Source organism: Typopeltis vanoorti, chromosome 25 (assembly GCF_054136105.1).
Source record: "Typopeltis vanoorti isolate ZY-2024b chromosome 25, IOZ_Tvanoo_1.0, whole genome shotgun sequence".
NCBI classification, from domain to species: domain Eukaryota; kingdom Metazoa; phylum Arthropoda; class Arachnida; order Uropygi; family Thelyphonidae; genus Typopeltis; species Typopeltis vanoorti.
In genome coordinates, this window is record NC_143573.1 from 66,854,136 (window position 1) to 66,874,865 (window position 20,730).

Here is a 20,730-nt window from a genome sequence, read left to right on the forward strand (position 1 = left end):
CCCATCACTGTGAGCTAGACCCATGGAGATAGTGAGAGCTGAGTTTATACAGCTTTCAGATCCAACAGATTGAGATCGGGACTTCCAGGTGGCCAATACATGGTGATATGTGGTTAGGTATATCACCATTCATTGCTCATTTATTGCACATCTCGTCATCACAAGACGAGGACCACTGTCATGTGGTCCTCATCTTGTGTGCAGGGACACAAGATGAGGACCATTTTGTTGGAAGGTCTGCTGCCTACCACAAAAGTTTAGAGATCACCACAGATTCCAGCATAGAGCACAGTGTCTTGATACACTTTGGCAGAGGTTTTGACCCCTTTCTCACAAAAATGCAACTTGGATACCCCTCCCCTGATACATCATCCCCACCAATACCACCACCACCACCAAACCATCACTGATGTGGAGGATGACCTCTCTGAATCCTGGGTGCTATCCAACCATCCAGGACATATACTTGATATGATAGCCTCTCATCCTCAGGTCATCAGTTAGTACATGTGACATTGTTCTCTGCAAAATGTTCATCTCTCGCAACATCACTCTCTGCATTCTCACAGGATTACGACCAGTGGTGAGCTATAAGGGGCTCGCGTGAGTCCTTTGTTAAATTTTTCTCAAATTTGCGAGCCTCTTGATCTTCTTGTTTAATAATCTTGTAGAACTAGAAAATACCACCGTAGAATGTATACATGCTACTATAATTGCTACTTTAAATTCATTTGGATTTTCTGATAACTATATAAAAAATCGTTTCATTGCATTTTGTTCTGATGGAGCTAGTGCAATGTTAGGAAACAAATCAGGTGTTGCAATCAAACTTCTACAAAAATTTCCCAACGTTGTGATTTGGCATTGTGCTCATCGTTTACACTTAGCATTAGACGATTCGATAAAAAAAACATTAAAGAAATAAATCATTTTGAAATATTTATGGATAAATTATATGCTTTTTAACATCAATCACCAAAAAATGAACGAGAATTAAATACGATTGCAAAAGACCTTGGTATCGAAATTTTAAAGATGGGCCGTGTGTTTGGATCATGATGGACAGCTTGCACTTTACGAATGGCTCTTGCTTTGTAGAGAAATTACCCAGCTTTATGCAAGCATTTTGCATCGAACGATAAATATAAGGGCTTTTTAAACCGACTTCTCAATTTGGAATTTTTAAAAGATCTAGCATTAATGATTGATATCCTACAGAATCATATCTGTCAGAAGCTCTACAAAGTGGCAATATAAGTATTATAAGGGCTAAGTTAGGCCTTTTTTTTCTCCTTTCTTTTTTTCTCGACAATGCGAGCCTTTGTTAAAATTTCCATAGCTCATCACTGATTACGATGGCAGAGAGTGCGCCTTCACAGTCCTCTCAAGGTGTTGCATCCTAACGCAGCATGATCGACCTGTTCTTTGGTGGTCAGATACGGCTTCTCTATCATTATAATGTTTAATAGTCTGATGCATATATCATACTGATTCCAAGTGTTTTAAACTTGTTGAAAATAAGAGGTGGCTACATTCCAAGTTTGTGAAGTGGTGTTACAGCTACATGGTTCTCATAATCTTCCCACTGCATGTTAATCCATACAACTAGACAGCTCTCTCTCTTTCTCTCTCTCTCTCTCTCTCTCTCTCTCTCTCTCTATACTGATAAACATGCAAATACTGTCTGTGCACATCACCACCAAAAGAACCAGGCTCACACAATTCTGTGGGGATCGTGCATAAGTTGTAACAGCATTTATGGCAAGACTATGTATATGGCTATAAATGGGAGTGAGAAATGTTGTGCGGTATGACCAGTGGCAGCTCATGGCTTGAAATCGTGGTGGTGCTGCAACTTTCGAAATATACATACACACTGTAAGTACAGTGTATACATGTTTGGATAAAATATCAAAATTATGGTAAAAATTTTAAAAAAAATTAAACATGAAAAAATATTGTTTATTATCGATAAAATTATACAGTTTAGTATAATTCAAAATTACTTAAAAATAAAATATATTCCTCTTGTTTTGTTTCATGAAAAAATATCGTTTATTATCGATAAAATTATAGTTTAGTATAATTACTTAAAAATTACTTAAAAATAAAATCCATTATCATAACCCCAATAATGTTCTAAAATAAAAACTATAACAAATGTTATGTCTTTAATTGTAATGTCCAAATATTTAAAGAGACAGAGTAAACATGATAAGCACTACGAACACTCTACTACTGGCACAAGCTGTGTATAAACAACAGTGGAACTGTGCAACGGACAGTGCTGCATTACAGTAATAGCTAGCATCTCACCATGACGTGCATATGCTTGCCTGCGTTGCAATATATGGTAAACACAGTGCTGCTAGCGTCCTTTCCCCTCCTAAGTGCTACAAGATGGATTTTTATTATTTTTTATACAAAATAAGAGAATTGTATAGGATTGTTGATGATAAAATTAAATATTACAAGCAAATATAAATAAATTAATAAATATATTTATATATCGAGAAAAATTGGGGCTGCTGCAGTTCTGCAGTGCCTATGCATGAGCGCCGCTCCTGAGTATGACTTATGACTTCACATCATAAGTGTGACTACTTATGATGCGAAGACATCACATCGGATAATAGCAATGATGTAGAGGATCTCACATACAGAAATAAAGAGGTTATGATGCCATTGTATAAGGCCTTATATTGATTATTGTGCACAGATCTAGTTACTAGGTTTTCAAGGTGATGAGGATATGTTGGAAAGGGTCCAGAGAAGATTCACAAAGGTTGTCAGTGGTTTGAAATGTGGAGTACGAGGACAGATTGAGAGAATGTAAGTTGGAAAGCTTCGTGAATAGGAGGAAGAGGGGATATGATTGAGACATATAAGCTAGTCAGGGGTTGTTAAAAGTTGGATATAAAAGAGATTTTTTATAGAATGAGAAAGGAGGGTAGGACAAGAGGCCATTGTTAGAAACTTTATAAAGAGGGTGTGAGCAGAGGAGTGAGGAGAAGGTTCTTTGCATGGAGAGTGGTTGGTGAGTGGAATGCATTGCCTGAGTGTATTGTGAATGTAGATACATTGAATCATTTTAAGGCAAGGTTGGTTGAGCATTGTGTGCAATAGTGTGTACCTCCCACGATGAGTCTCTAACTCCATAGAGGTCAGATGTTAATAATAATAATAATATTTCTGATGATTTTCCTTCACTTTATTTCCCACAATTTCCTTTGTTCTGTTTCCTGTGATTTTTCCTTTGTATTTTCTTGTTAGTGAACAATTTCTCCCAATTTTCCTTTGTATTATATCTTCAATATAAATTTCCCACCATTTCCTTTCCTTCATGCCTACATGGTGATCAGAATCCATTATGAAAATTATGGAAACAACTACTGTGTTGGAGTAAAATTTTAGTTTAATATCAACCAAAATAAACACCCAATGTTTCGACCTTCACATTAAGGTCATCATTTGGAGTATGCACATATATATACAAAGAAACAAGCTGATTACAATCTACATGACATGCTAAAGTTACTGACTAGTTCATTCTAGCACCTTATTTCATTGTAGTAGTGTGCTGTAGTGTGCATGTACTGTACTTGTTTTATTAGGGTACCATGGACAAGCCTTATCTTTTGATTTGGGCCCATTGTTATATTCTTTGTCTTTCTCACCATCATCCAAAAAAAAGGTTGAAAATTGAGAACACCTATTCTGCTTGGTGAATAATAAGATGATAAGTAAAGGGTAAAAAAAAAAAAAGATGCAGCTGGTATTTTCAATTTCAATTTCACTTCTAACCTGTATCTTAGGATGAAAGATATTAATTTTGTTTGCGGATTCTTGGCCCTTTAATGAACCTTGCCATATTATAAAAACCTATAGTTTTTTACTACACTGAAGTGGCTTATCATAGATGTTGCAGGAGAGATATAGTTCAAAATTCTCCATGTAATAGTTATTAAGTATAGGAGAAATTGGGACTGCCTATTTTTATCACTTTGATTTGTTTGTAGAATTTATTTTGACAACTGAAGTAAGTATACTTAATTCTAAAATCAAAGAGCATGATAACACCAAATGGGAAATGTTTTTTTAATAAATTTAGAGTGTCTTTCAAAGGTATGTTCATTAATAATGAAATGATTGCAGGATTAGTAGAATATCTGTAGATGGAAGTTCAAAAGGTTTGAATATAAAATCCAAGATATTTTTAATATGTAAAGGATATTTACCTATAAAAGTGTATAGCGATGTGGTAATTGATTGGTAAGCTTAAAAGCTGGGACAACCAGTTTTGTGTGAAATTTAGAAGTCTCTGTAGTTTAAGTGAATGTTAATAGTATGTTCTCAATTTCTTCTTTAAATCTTCATCCCAACTACTACTATTGAGCACTGGGGCAAGCTTCCAATAGTATTTCTATTAATTGGGAATAACTGCCACTCTCCTCTTATTAGCTTTCATGATGATAACATTACTATTCCTTTTTAGAGAACATAAAGTTTTTAAACTTGCAGGTCAGATTTCGAGGTGAAGGTGTTGCCTAATCAGAATCCAAGCTACTTCAAATTAAACATCATTTAGGAATGTAACAGTAGATTTGAACTGTGCTAAAAAAATTGTTTTTACTTAGTATATAGTGTGGCTTTTTATTGCAAATTGTGTTGCATTTTTTTCAGTTTGGATGCAAGTGTCCTTCAGTAGTGTTGTTGTTGTTGGAATTTTTTGTTGTTTATATTGTGTGTTGCTGTTTGTTTATTCTTTCTGCTTCTGAAAATAGCATCCATAAAAAAACACACATTGGCAGTATGGCATGCTTCGGTGTGAAGATTGAGCTTAATGCATGTGAAAAGTGTCTTAATAGATTAGGGCGATTAGAAATGGGAGCAAGAGTCGCAACAGTACTAGAAGAGCTTAAGCAAGAGAGAGTGAAAATGAAAAGCAAAATAAAACATCTAGAAGAGGATATTAAACATCTAAAGAGGAGATTGGCTGATACGAGTTGCCCTAGTAGTACAAACTAGGACAACTCGTTGCAAAGGTGGAGAAAGTTCTGATCGCTATTCTTGAAGATGTAGTTGCAGCTGCACAAGGTGATGAATGCATAAATGTGGGGATGAGACAGGTAGTAATGGAAATCAGAGTCAGGATCAGAAAAAACTGGAGTAGTCAGACCAAAGAGAGAGAGAGGTGTGGAGCAGCTAGAATAGAGAATGTTGGTGCTGGTAGAATGACCTGAAAGACACAGGAATTGTTATTCTTATACACAAATGTAAAGAGTATTCAAAACAAGAGAGCTGAGTTTGTTGCATTAATTGAGTCATTATGTCTCCAAAGATAACTGGAATAAGTGAAACTTGGATGTTCTGAGGATGATGTGATGTTTGGAATATAAATAGAAGGATATATAATTTTCTGGAAGGATAGAAATGTAAAAAGAGTCTGTGAGAGGGGAGTGCTGTCAATGATTGCAGAGGAATTGTGTCCACAAAGTGTGAAAGTTAACTCAAGAGAATTTTTCTGCTATATAGCAAGCAGGAGAAAGAATAATTATGGCAGATTGACACTAGTGGATAGTCATGGCAGTAGAGTGCATGCACAAATTTTGAATCTGTGTAGTATGAAGTTTAAATTAACAGATAAAATGCTGTTATAGGCCAGAGAATGCAGAGAATACTGATTGTAAAATGTTTTGGCAAATTTGTTGGGCATGTAAAAAGAAGGTGATCCTGATTAGAGACTTTAATTACAAGAATATAGAAAGGAAGGAAGAGATAGTGTATGGGAACAAGGGGAATGAGTTTCTTGAGTTTCTGAGAGATAAGTATCTTAAGCAGCATGTGACTGAAGCAACTAGAGGCTTAAATGGTTTGGGTTTGATGTTAATTTCACAAGATGTAGTTGTTAATTAGGTGTTGACACTGCCGCTGGTTGGTGAGAGTGATCATGAGGTAGTTGTTTTGTTTGGGAAGTGGTGAAACAAGAAAAGGTTACTGCCAAAAATGGATATATGTGGAAGTATAAAGTGGGTGATGATAGGAAGCTCTGTAGTTTAGCATCAATATGTTGGGTGATCAGAAAAGATGTTGACAGTGCATGGAAATTCATAAGGCAGCATCTGACACAAGCAATGTATAACTGCATGCCAAGGGTTAAGAAAGTAAATAGAGTAGGAGTGAAATGTATGGACAGTGAAATCAAGCAAGCTGTGTTGGAAAACAAAATGCAATGGAAGAGGTATACGACAGTTAGTGGTAATCAGATCCATAAAGATTATAAAGGGCAGGTTAGGTAGGTGACGAGCATGGTAAAGAAAGAAAAAGTGCAGTTGGTCAGGCCAAGGTTAACTCAAGAGAATTTTTCTGCTATATAGCAAACAAGAGAAAGAATAATTATGGCAGATTGACACTAGTGGATAGTCATGGCAGTAGAACAACAGTTACAAAGGATATAGTGCAATTATTTGAATGAGGACTTGATCAGTGTATATCATACTGTAAATGATGTGTTGCAATATATAGAAGAGAGGCAGGTATTAGGAGAATTGGAAGTGAAAGAATCTATGGTGTATCAGGTGTTGATTAGGTAAAATGTTAATGAGACTGTGGGAATGGATGACATATCACCATGTATTCTTAAGGAATGTGCACAACAGTTGGCAATGCCCTTGACCTGGTTATTTAATGAAAGTCTTGCAGTGAGTAGGGTTCCTAAAGAGTGGAAAAAAGGCAAAATAGTACCACTCCACAAGCATGGTTCTAGGATAGAAATTTCCAATTATAGACCAGTCTGTATAACTGCAGTTATGGTCAAGGTATTGGAGAGAATGGTTAGGAACAGAATACATCATCAGGTTGATGGACATAGCATTTCTATTATGGTTAACATGGATTTGTAAAGAGTAGGTCCTGTTTTAGCAATTTACTTTCATTTTATGATAGGGCTAAATAACGGAGATAGATAAGGGAGAATCATATACAGTGATATTTGTGGACTTTGCAAAAGCGTTTAATAGATTACCACATGATAATTTGATGTACAAGCTGCAGAGGATGGGAATAGGTAGTATATTAGTTAGATGGATCGGAGATTGGCTCTTGAGATACTGCTCCATCATACACAACTTGCTGATAGAGTAGTGTCCCAAAAAAGGATGGTAACCAGTGGTGTGCCCCAGAGTTCTGTTCTTGGGCCCCCTGCTGTTTAACTTGTTTGTAAATTATATATCATGTGAACTGACTGGGGATCTTCAGTTGTTTGCTAATGATGCAAAGTTGTGGAGAATTATATGTAGCACATCTGATGTTAATTCCCTTAGGGAAAATTTAAATGGACTTCTGACTTGGACAAAGGAGTGGGGTTGTAGTTTTAATATTAATAAGTGCAAGGTGGTGTTGCATTTTGGAGTGCACAAATATAAGGCTGTGTACTATATGGACCATGCCATACTGCAGGAAGTGGATGAGATTCGAGATTTGGGAGTGATGGTTGACGGTAGACTGAAGTTTAGAGAATATATATCAAGTGTTGCCAAGGCTACACATTGTAGTGCTGCTATGATAACAAGTATTCTAACATGTAGGGATAAGGAAGTGGTTGTGCCACTGCTACCACTTGGACTATTGTGGCCAGATTTGGTCACCTGGTTTTCAGTGTGATGTAGAAACATTGGAGAAGGTCCAGGGATGAGTGACTAAGACAATATCAGGACTTTGGAATGATGGCTATGGAGAGAAGTTGAAAAAATGTGGGTTACAGCATTTGTTGGATAGCAGGAAAAGAGTAAAAGGTGAGAGGAGAAAAGCCAGAGGCCATCCCTGGAAGTTATATAAGAGTATGAAGAGTGGTTAGAAAAGTAGATTTTTACATGGAGAATTGTCAGTGAATGGAATGCATTACCAGAATGTGTTGTTAATGTTAGGAGGGTTAAGGATTTTAAGATTCATTATGATAAATATGTTGTCAGTTGAATGAACCTCCTACGATGAGTCTATCGACTCCATGGAGGGTGCAATAATAATAATAATAATAATAACAATTTAATGGAAATGATACTACTAATGCAAAATGGATAACACTGAAAAACATCCTCCATAATATAATGCTTATTCTTAGAAATAAATTTGGTGATCAGTATTAACTTGGTTGGATGAGTACTTAACTTCTCGAGGATATACACTTTATAATAAATAATAATAATCAGTGCTTTTCTTTGGTATGGTACACAATGGTACGGCATACCATCACCTGATATGCCATACCATTGTGTACAGTATGGATGTGGTATGATTTTTATTCGTAACTTTTCCTGCTAGCAAAGAACATACTGGTACCTATTGTTTTACAAAAAAAAAGGAAAATAATAAAGGATAATAAATTAAAAAAAACCCAACAATATAGCTCTTTTGAATCATTTGTTAGGTTTAGCACAATGATAGATGCAAGCAATTTTTAGCATTAATTCATTTGGTAAATAAAGATATTAAATGAATTTATAATAAATTAAGCTATAAATGCTAAGATTAAGCCTGAAAGTTTTTATAGATATATGTGAAAAAAAATTGAGTAAGGAAGACAGAAATAATGTAAACTTAATTAGATCCTTAGAAATGCTTATTTCTAATGATTATGGTAAGATGATGTTAATGGAAGAAAGTGGGAGATTGGTAACTGCTGCAGATGACATAGTTGAGGTATTCAGAGCACTTCATCACAGTGTTCCATCCTCAGTGTGAAATCAGAAGCTCAAGTGTAGAGAATGAAATGAGAGAAGACTTAATGGTCTGTGAGCAAGAGATATATGAGAAGTTAAGTAAGCTAGATGTTAGTAAGGCAATATGAATTGATGTCATATCACCACGTGTCTTAAGGGAATGTTCCAAGGAGTTAGCATCAGTTAGCTACCTGTCTTGCAACAGCAGAAGTCCCAAAGCAGTTGCAGGAAGGCAAAATTGTTCACTTCACTTCACAAACGTAGTGATAAGGCTAAGGTAACAAATTATACACCGATCTGTATATCTGTAGCTGTAGTATTGGAAAGGGAGGTTGATGAGAGATAGGATACAGAAAGTGGGTTGATAACAGTTATATTCTTCTTCTTTTTTTTAAAAAAAAAAAATTTATATACAGTGATGTACTTCGATTTTGAAGAGGCTTTTGATAGACTGCCACACCCACACACACAAAAGGTCACAAGACCTATAGCAGATTAGTGTTGTGTGTGGGCAAATGTACTATAAAAAAGAATTATATAAATAATCATATTTGTCCCTTATTTTATTTAGTAATTTCTCCACTGTCTCTACTCCAATATTACCCTAACCCATACCCAGGTTCACAGAAATACAACTTAAATTTACTAGCCATAAAAAAAAGTTTACTCGCCCAAGGTATCTCGGTATACTTTATATAAATATTGTTATAGGTGATGTTTAAAAAAAAATGTTATGTCAAAAACACAAAGTAATACATTCTTTAGTTCTCGCTATACATTGCTTGTAAATCTACAGAAATAGACTTTAAAATGGGTTTAAAATGTATGGCACAACACAGCTCATCATAACTCAGTTGTTTGTGTTTTCTTTCATTTATTGTTCATAATGAAAGATGAATTTATATAAATAAATTATCCATGAATAATAATTTAACAGGAAAGACAAATAATAAAATTCACAAGAACAAAGTAGGTAGCACTCGATGTGAAGCCAAACTCACTTTTCACATGATCCAGTCTTTGCAATAAAATTGTATTTTTAAATAACAATATTAAAAAGAATCAGAGTTATGTAAATTTTCATGCATTTAATTACATGAAGCTAATTATTATTATTATTATTATTCAGGCCTCCAAGGAGTCAAAAGACTCATCGAGGGAGGTCCTTCCTAAGACATAAAGTCTGTCAAGACTCACTGAGGGGAGGTCCCCCCCTGAGAAACACAAAGTCTATCATACCACTCTTTAAACTCACTGACCGTTCTCGCTCCCACCACTCCATCAGGCAATGCATTCCACGGCTCAACCACCCTCCACACAAAGAAACTACTCCTTACCCTCTTGCTCACAGTTTCCTTTCGTAACTTCCAGGGATGGCCTCTTGTCATCACTCCTTCCCGCTGATCAACCAAGCGAAAGAACTCCCCAGTGTCAACCCTGTAACCACCTCTCAACAGTTTAAAAGTCTCAATCATATCATCTCTCCTTCTTCTATCCACCAAACTCTGCAGTCCACATTCTCTCAGCCGATCCTCATAACTATCCTTGTACAGTCCTGAAACCATCTTTGTCATCCGTCTTTGTATCCTTTCCACAGTTAATTTATCCCCTTCAAATCCTGGGGACCAAATCTGAGAACAATAGTCCAAGTGTGGTCTGATCAGAGACTTATACAACGGAATGATAACCCTCTTATCTCTGCAGGTCAGTGTCCTTCTCATAATAGCAGCAATCCTCTGTGTTACCTTCACCACCTTTGCAATATGTCCCCTAAACTTCAGGTTTCTATCAATCATCAACCCCAGATCTCTTGTCTCCCCTACTTCCTCCAGTATAACTCCTCCCATAGAGTATGCAGCATCCCATCGATGTTTCCCAAACCTCAAGACCTTACATTTTGCTGCATTAAACTGACATCCCCATTCATTTGCCTATCTATCTAGCTTATTTAAATCCTCTTGCAGGGCTACCACATCTGCACTATTACTAATAATCCTTCCCAGCTTCGCATCATCTGCAAACAACTGAATATCCCCCTGCAATCCACTGGCTATGTCATTGATATAAAGGTTAAACAATATAGGTCCTAGTACTGAGCCCTGTGGGACCCCACTTGTAACCCTCTGCCTCTTGGAAACTGCTCCACCATACACAACTCTCTGATACCTATCATACAGCCAATCCTGAATCCAGTTGACCAATCTGACATCCAGACCCATGTGCTGCAACTTAAATATCAGCTTATCATGTGGCACCCTGTCAAATGCCTTCGCCAAGTCTAAGAAAATTGCAGTATATGCCTTTCCCTCATCTAATGTTCTTGTAACTTTATTATAAAAGGCTAGCATATTGCTAAAACAAGAGCGTCCTTTCACAAATCCATGTTGATTCTCACAGATAACATTACCCTCATCTGCCCAATGCTGTACACGGTCCCTCACTACTTTCTCCAAGATCTTAACAACTACTGATGACACACAGACTGGCCTATAATTAGACACTTCCAGTCTGTTACCACCCTTATGCAATGGCACTATCTTACCTTCCTTCCATTCCCTATGTTGTGATCTGTGAAAATCAGATTAGAATAATACTATATCACAGTTGCGCACCTACTTAAAGGTTATGATGTTCGAAGGATAAGATATATAGATGTACTTCAGTATTTAATTAGATTGTGCCAATCTTAACTTTTGTGTTTATAATTACTGGTTTATTTTGTCGATGAAATTATACTGTTACAAAAGTACATTAAAAAAAAAAGAATAGATTGTATATTACACATTTTGTGCATACTGTATATATGTGTAAGTTTAATATTAGACTAAATAAATGCATTGATTTGATTAAAAATTTATTTACTGGAAATGATAACTGCAGTTTAATTAAATGCATATATGATAATGAAAAACTTACATATGTTCTTGAATATTTCAAGTGTGCAATATTTACTGTTTTCAAGTAAAATGCTGCAACTATAACACGTAATAGTGGTTCATTTTTCTCACATCATAACTGAAACAAAAACAGGAAGTGTGTCATGTAGTGAAGCCTGCATGGAGTGAAAAGAGCCCTATAATATTACATCTCACATTACAATGTGAGAGACATGAGATTTTTTGAACTCGAAAGTGGTTCAAAAAATATTGATGAATTCTTTCATATAAAAAGAAAAATCTTTAAGTTATCAGCTGCTAAGTTATGACAATGATAACAGATTTGTCATAACTCATTGTGGGAGGTCCCACTCTTACATGCACAGCTCATTGTACCTTGGCTTAAATGCATTCTCTATCCCTGCACTCACCAAACTCTCAGGCAATGCATTCCAATCACCCACCACTCTCCTCACTCCTTTGCTCACACCCACTTTATACAGCTTCCAGGGATAGCCTCTCGTTCTCCTCCTGTCTCTAGATATTCTATGAAAAAGCCTCATCCACACTAATCTGGTAATTACCCGTTACCAACTTGTATGAGGGGAGATATAATATTAAAATATTATATCTCCCCTCTTCCTTCTATCCACTTGTCTCTGTAATTTATATTCTCTCAGTCTGTCCTCATATTCCAGAGACAAGAAACCAACTTAGTCAATCGTCTCTGGACCCTCTTCAACATCTCATCATCCTTTTAAAAATCTGATGACCAAATCTGTGCACAGTAGTCCATATGCAAAATGTCCATGAAATTTCAAGTTTCTATCCACCACAACCCCCAAATTCTTCATCTCCTCAGCCTCCTCTAAAATATCCCCACCAATCCTATACTCTGCATCCCATCTTTGCCACCCAAATTTTACAACCTTACACTTTGTAACATTAAAGTGACATCCCCACACACTTGCCCATTCAGTCTATTTAGGTCCTCTTACAAAGTTACAACATCTGCTCTACTTTTCATTACTCTTCCCAACTTTACATCATCTGCAAACAACTATATATCACCTTTTAAGCCCTTTTCAAATTGAACAACAATGGTGACACACCACTAGTGACTTTCCTTTTCTGGGATACATAACCTGTTGATACCTATCAGGTATTGACCTTACTTTTTCAGGAAACTGCACCTCCATATATAACTCACTGGTTCTTATTAGTCACTATCTTTGTAATGAATTCCTACAAAATGACTATCCATCCCCATCCTGCAACAGTATTTTTATCATGTGGTACTCGATCAAATGCTTTAGCAAAATCTAGATAACTCTATAAGCATCTACTTTGTCCACTACAACACTAGTTACCGTATTATAAAATGTAACCAAGTTACTAAAGCATGAACTGCATTTATCAAAGCCATGTTCTAACTTGAAAGATTTCTATTCTCATCAGTCCAAGTTTGTTTGCATTTGTCTTTAGCCAGCCTCTCTAGCACCTTCACTATTACTCTTGATATATATATACACTAGCCTATAGTTTGGCACAACTGACTTGGATTCTCCCATATTCAGTGGCACTAATTTTTCCTTCTTTCCACTCATGTGGAACTGTTTCTGTTACCAGACTGGTATTGATCAACCAAGGCAAGTGCACTGCCATCTCTTTTGTATATTCCCATAATGTATGTGGTGATATCTCATCTAGTCCTACAGCCTTATTTACATCAATGTTACTTAATATTCTAACCACTTTCCATTCTTACACTATCAGTCTTCTGTCTTCCTTCATGTTGCTATTCAATACTACTCTTAACCTCACTACATGTTATTGTCGTGACGTTCTATTTTCATGTTATGTTCTAAATCCGCCATCTTGGTTCAAGTCACTCTTATCAATATAACAACTAATTGCAAATTGATCACCGATCCAAAAGTAGGGAAATTTATAATTATACTGCGCCACCCTATTTTTAGATTAGTCTGTATAAAATAGTAGGATCAATTCTTAATTAAGTTAGCAGTCTCCTCATTTATTTAGGCCGAATTATTTACTATTCTACTTGGAGGTCCTGCAAGATTCGAATATTTATGAACGGTGCAATAAAAAGGAATTCAGGCAAACACAATACTTAGATTAACAAAATAAAACATTTAATATATGATATATATAACAAATACAAAAATTCTGCTTAAAAATGAAACAATACAATCAACTTAATACATCTTGCTAAGTCACTCATGCCAATTCAATGTTCTAAACCTTCACATACAATTCACAGTTTCAAAATCACAAGTTTTCTTAACTCAAGTTAATAAAATGAAACTTCTTATTTAAACAGTCTCCAAATATCTATCAGCTGTACTTAATGTTTAAATTCACAGGAAGCACTAATCAAGGTAGACAATATTCCAAGCAATCTTATTTCGGACTTTGAACTTCGAAGATATGTTAATTTAGAATAAACAAACAAGTATGACTACTCTTACCAGATACAATCTTCAATACATCAATTAATTGTGAGCACACTTATGAATTAACTTATTTACGTTAGCGGAACACATTAATAAAGATTCTCCAACGATTTAACTAAACTACTGTTAATCGCGCTTCACTACTCTAAAAAAAAACACATCAATAAGGCACTGATAATTCTCCTTGTTTACTTTTCTCAAACTAGTTAATTTCAATATAATTCTTCTCAGGGCAACATAGAATTAAGACGTAATCCTAGACTAACTGGAACTAATCAGAATTTTCCATTGAATGTCCAGCTCTCTATTTATCCGGTTACGGCATTAATTTTCCTTTACAACACAGCTGACTTCACTTGCAGCTAAGTATATGATTCACTATGTTTTGGCTCACTTCTAAACACTATTCTCATGAATTTCTGCCCTAGAGAACTTATAATTTTCTTCCACTTCCTTTGCTTGTATCCTACCTTCCTTCCCACTCCGCAAAAACTTCCTCTCTTCTCTCTAATTAAAAATCTTCTATATATTTTTCTTCTCCTTTCAGTCCGAAGGTCACGCTCCCTTCGACTCGTGCTTGTTTATTTCATGCGTCTCCATGACAACAAATGAACGCAAACATTTCGCTAATGTAATACAATACTCTTCTACTACATGAGTGATTACATAACGTTAAATTTTCACAAATAAGAATAAACAGAATATTTGAGCTACTTAATCAGCTTTTTCATTACGTATAGAATTAATTATAATAATACTTTTCGTTACATTTTATATATTTTAGTTATTATAAATTCTGCACATATTATTGCTTAATAAATTAATAGTAGGTTAAGTTTAGAATAAATATTTAAATAGTAATCCTAAATTAAGGAATAATAAATAATTTTTATACAAATCATGATTAATACATAATAAGCAATGTTAAATGCGAATGAAAAAAATAAATTACACAACGTAGTTTCATTCACAATGTTATACACTAATGATATACTCATTGAATATTTCCACTATATCTTCAGCAGATGTGACTTGTATTCCATCCAAAGCAACTAAAGTCAAATCTCCTTTCATATGCTAATTTCTCTATCCTTACTACACTTGTCACCTTCCTACTCTGCACTTATACTCCTCATGCAGTTGAACCACTTTCCATTCTTACATTATCAGTCTTCTGTCTTCCTTCATATTTCTATTCAATACTACTCTTAACCTCACTACATGTTATACACTAATGATATACTCATTGAATATTTCCACTATATCTTCAGCAGATGTGACTTGTGTTCCATCCAAAGCAACTAAAGTCAAATCTCCTTTCATATGCTAATTTCTCTATTCTTACTACACTTATCACCTTCCTACTCTGCACTTATACTCCTCAAGCTGTTGTGGGGATACCCTGCTCTTTATATTTCCTCCATAACATCCTCTTTCTCAGATGCTTCTGCATAATTCCATGATTCATCCATTTCACTCTTACTATATTTATCCTCTGAATCTCAAGAATATAATCAGGCATTGTCAAAGTAATTGATTCTGGACCAAGTCCTAGGCACTGCTGCTTTCTCTCCCCTTCAACTAATCAGGCCACTAAACATCACTAATCTGTTTCCTTAATTTATCATAATCCCCTGCTCTGTAATTCCACACATCACTCTTGTTCCATGAATCTTGTACTCGCCTAGCCATTTCCCATGTCAAAACCACATGTATTCTTCCCAGCTGGATATTGCAGTGACGTCTTCTGTTTTCTCTTTATGAGACAACATTATTAAATCAATTATTTAATATTATTAATTTTGTTTTATTTATTATAATTATTATTTTAACTGATATTGATTTTTAAATAATATTATTTTTAAGCAATAAAATAATATTGTTAAATTTTGAAAGATATACATTAAAAAAAAAAAAAATCTGCATATTTTTTGAGATAAGTGCATAATATGTTTCACATTCAAAATATTAAGCACCCTTACTTGTTTAATACATTATATTTACTACCATATTTACTCGAATATAACTTGCAATTTTTTCCCCAAAATTAAAGATAAAAAATTGTGCTGCGAGATATATGTGGGAATTTTCAGAAACTAAAGTTTTTGAGGAAAAAACTAAATTGACATTTATAATTAAATCCTCAGTATTTATTATAATTTATAATTATGCATATTATTTATAAAATGAATACATTTAAATTTTAATTATCAGTGTTATTTACGTGATCGGCTTTTCACCTTCATCACACGCTATATTTGAATCTTTAGTGACAACTAGCTCCGTCATCAAGATTCAAATTAGCTAATGACTAATGAGAAGTGAAAGCTGAGTGCACAATGGACAGCAATGGTAGGCCAGTAGAGACAGCACAGCTACAAAGACGTGCATATGATGGGTGCAGTAAGAAAAGATCATGCAACTCAATGACAAAGGCAAGCTGATGATTGTTGAGGTGCTTTGCTGATTCTCTTCATCTGAAATCCAAAATATCTACAACTGCCATAACAACATTCACTACCTATTTCTTAAAGTTTTTAACTATTTTTGTATGTGAGGTATATGTGAAACTATTTAATTTCTTTTTTTTAAAGCAAAATCAGGGTTGCGAGATACACGCGAGGGTGAGTTATATTCGAGTAAATACAGTATGTGAGAAGTATTCAAACCTGAATTTTCTAAATGTTGGCTAGTTGTAACTTTTTTTTTTTCATCCAATATAATCTGATTCAAAATAGGTTTAACATTTTCTCAGCTATAATTATTTCATCTTTATTTCTTTAGCTATGAAGATATAGCAGACGGAGGACCATCAGAAACATTAAAGAAAAAATTAGATGAAGAGAAAAGGCGAAGAGCACATCTTTTAGCTCTCAATCACACTCTTGCCAAAGAAGTGATGGAAAAGAGTAAAATTGTTGCAGGTATGAAAGTATAACATACATAAACATGCATATACGAGGGTGGTCTGAAAAGTTCTCGACCTCGATCATAGATGGCAACATTATTGACAAGATTTTTTTTTTTCTAACTTGGTACATCTGTCATTAGCATCAATGTGAAATTGCAAGTCATTCTATCAAGTAGTTTGTTTTATACAGCTGTCTGAAGCAAAAGTATTGTCTGTATCCCTTGAAATGGATAAAATTCAGTATCGTGCGGTTATAAAATTCTTTATAAAAGAAGGTTTAACGCCAAAAGAAATTCATTCGAAGTTCATAAAAGTTTATGGGCACTTTTCTCCTTCGTTTACGACAATTAAGAAATGGGCTGGTGAGTTTTACCGTGGCTGTACCAGTCTTGAAGATGATCCATGTGAAGGATGTCCAAAAAGTGTAACAACACCAGAAATCATTGCTCAAGTATACAATATGGTATTGGATGACTGCGAGTCAAAGTGCATGATATTGCTGAGACTATAGGCATTTCAAAAGATCATGTAGGATATATTTTGTATGAAGAAGTTTTGTGCAAGATGGGTGGTGCGCTTACTCACATCAGATCAAAAATGCACTCACATGAAAATCTCTGAACAGTGCTTGGAGCGTTTTAGCAAGAATAAAACTGATTTCATGCATCGATTTATTACTATGGATGAGACTTGGATTCACCATTACACACGAATCCAAACAGCAATCAAAACAGTGGACAGGAGCTGGTTGTTCAGCATCAAAGAAGACAAAGTTGGTTCCATCAGCAGGGAAGTTCATGGCATTGGTGTTTTGAGATGCTAGAGGCATTTTTTTTAATTAATTATCTTGAAAAGGGTAAAATAATAACTGGGGAATATTATTCTGATCTTTTAACCAGACTAGACAAGAAAATTCGTGTAAAAAGACCTGATTTGCAGAGAAAAAAAAATCATCTTTAATAAGGACAATGCACCTGCCCACAAGGATGTTTTCGCAATGAGAAAATTACGGGATCTGCACTATGAATTGTTGGAACATCCATCCTATTCCCCAGATTTGGCTCCCTCTGACTTCTATCTCTTCCCAAAACTAAAACTCTTCCTTGCTGGTCAGCATTTTTCTTTGAATCAATGATTACAGCTGTAGAGGGGTATTTTGCAGACCTTACTGAGAACCACTATATGGAGGGATAATGGTGCTGGAGCATCACTGGAATAAATTTATTAGTCTTAAGGAAGATTATGATGAAAAATAAAAATAATTTTGAATTTTTAAATTCATTTTTTCATTTTTAGGCCAAGAACTTTTCAGACCACCTTCATATATACATATACCACATCCTATGTTACTCTTATCAGCCACATAATAAGCTCTGCCAAATTTGTCAGATTTTACTATGCAAAATAATATGTCACAATATTTACTTTTAGCAGTGATATTTGAAGGAATTTTTAAAAAAAATCCCCTTAAACTATATTAATGCTATAATCTATTCTTCATTTTTCGGTACTAATTTATTTTTAAGTTTTGCAGTTCACTAACTCAGATAGTGTCTGACTGTTTTAAAATACAGTAAAACTTGTTCAAAGCGAAATCATAAGGAGACCAAATATATTTTTCGACATTGGCCAAGTTTCCACATTATACAAAATTGCAAAAAAATTTTAAATCCATTAAAATCATATTACATGGCACATACTTGTTTATGAGTGAAAATCGGCAGCGCTGGCTCTTGTAACTAGGTGATACTTGTAGACATGTTATTAAAATAGTAGTAATAATAATAATAACATATTATTAAAGTATTAATGCTCTATTACACTGCACATTACACGTTTCCAGTTTACAGCTCATTGAGATTTCTTCCACAGATCCAACAAAGAAACTTGTTTCTGCTTTTTTGTGATCATGTGTTTTTGATTGCAGTCCTTAACTGTATACAATAGTTCAAATAGGCTGGAAGAGTTTGAATCAATTGCAAACTACATTACGTCACTGATGCAATGAAGGGCCTGTTCATGTGTATGAATTTTCATTGAAATATCCTGTTCTCCGGCTGCTGCTTCTCCTCCTTTTCCTCATCCTCCACATCTTCGTTTTGTGTATTTCTTACCTCTAGTAGAGCTGTAGCAGATTCAAAGCTGTATGGGTGGCTAGATGCTGAGTTTCCTCCAAATTATCTGCCACATCACTTTCTCCAAACCCAGCTTTAGCAAAACACTTTTTTTCTGTTTCTGCTTTAATTTTCTTCACTGCCAATCCGATCCAATTCACAGCATCCAGAACCATTACAGATCTTGCTAATGCGTAAGAGCTATCAGCTTCTTCTACATTCGAAATCAAAGATTGCATCAGAAATCGTCTGTAGTGTGATTTGAATGTGTAAATAATACCCATATTCATGGGCTGTAATATACATGTTGCATTTTCTGGGAACCAGGCAATTTTCACATTTTAAAGTGTTACCTTTGGGTGGCGGGTAGCATTGTCGAGAAAAAGGATGACATTTCTATTTTCCTTCTTCATTTTTGCATTAAACATGTTTACCTACTCTTCCATTGTAGCTGCAGTCATCCAAGGTTTTTTATTGTTTCTCCAAATCACTTGTAAATTATTAATTTTTTGGTTCTTGAAACATCTTGGTTTTGCTGCTTTTCCAATCCCGATAGGCTTTTCCATTTCTCCCACCATATTCCCATACAATAACACTGTAAGTCTTTCTTTGGACATATTGCTCCCGTTACACTTTCCTCCCTTAACCGCAAGTGATTTTAGAAAATAAGGGGATAAACATCCTTTGTTGTTTTATAGCCAGTAAGCGAAACTAAAGATCGATAACTACGATCTATAAGTTTCATGCCGAAAAACTATCGGCGAAGGCAATTCGAAGTAAAGGTGGAGCAAGCTCCCTCACTATTCCTGATATTTTCTCGAATTGCCTTCGCCGATAGTTTTTCGGCATGAAACTTATAGATCGTAGTTATCGATCTTTAGTTTCGCTTACTGGCTATAAAACAACAAAGGATGTTTATCCCCTTATTTTCTATATTAAGGTGCCAGAAAACTATCCATTTGGCTTTTTATCTTAATGCAAGTGATTTTGTTGGTAATGCGCGAAAAAAAACAATCCTGTTTCGTCTGCATTGTAAATGTTTTTAGATTCATATGGTGAAATCAATTCTAGCAGTTTTGGTTTCGACTCACTCACTACACTTTCATCCACATCTTTAGATTCCCTACAGACTTTGTTCCACACAATATTGTGCCTCTTCTTGAAACTATCCAACTATCCTGTAGATGCCTTAAACTGATCATTCCCGAGAGATTTGGCTACTGCGAGTGCTTCACTTTGGACTATTGGACCAGATATGTGAATGTTTTTTGATCTTGCATTCGTGAACCACTCCCACACTACCTCATTGATTTCCTCATTGCCAATTACCTTTGCCTTCCTCTTCATTCAACCGTTTCCTTGCAGCCACTCATTCATTATTTTATCCTTTTGTGTAAGTGTGTTGTATACTTGCATTTTGCCACACTTAAACTGCATCATTATTTCCTGTACCAAGAGTTTATCCTTTTCTTTAGCTTCAATGACTTTGACTTTTTCGTTTAGTGACAACGCTGCATACGATTTAGCCATGATGCAAAAAATGAACTGATCGGTATGTTGAAATTCAGGTTACTGAAATGTTTGGACTTACTGGAAACTGACCAACATTAATTCTCAAACAAAACAGTAAAAGCA

At 35.1% G+C, this 20,730-nt stretch overlaps 1 protein-coding gene across 1 annotated transcript in view; it reads left to right on the plus strand.

The window, feature by feature from the left end:
* LOC150092814 (uncharacterized) overlaps positions 1–20,730 on the plus strand; it is a 740,966-nt gene that overhangs the window by 646,705 nt on the left and 73,531 nt on the right. The window contains exon 27 of the mRNA XM_090414287.1: positions 16,855–16,994. Within this exon, the coding sequence (XP_090270413.1) occupies positions 16,855–16,994 (140 nt within the window). The remainder of the gene's footprint in view (positions 1–16,854; positions 16,995–20,730) is intronic.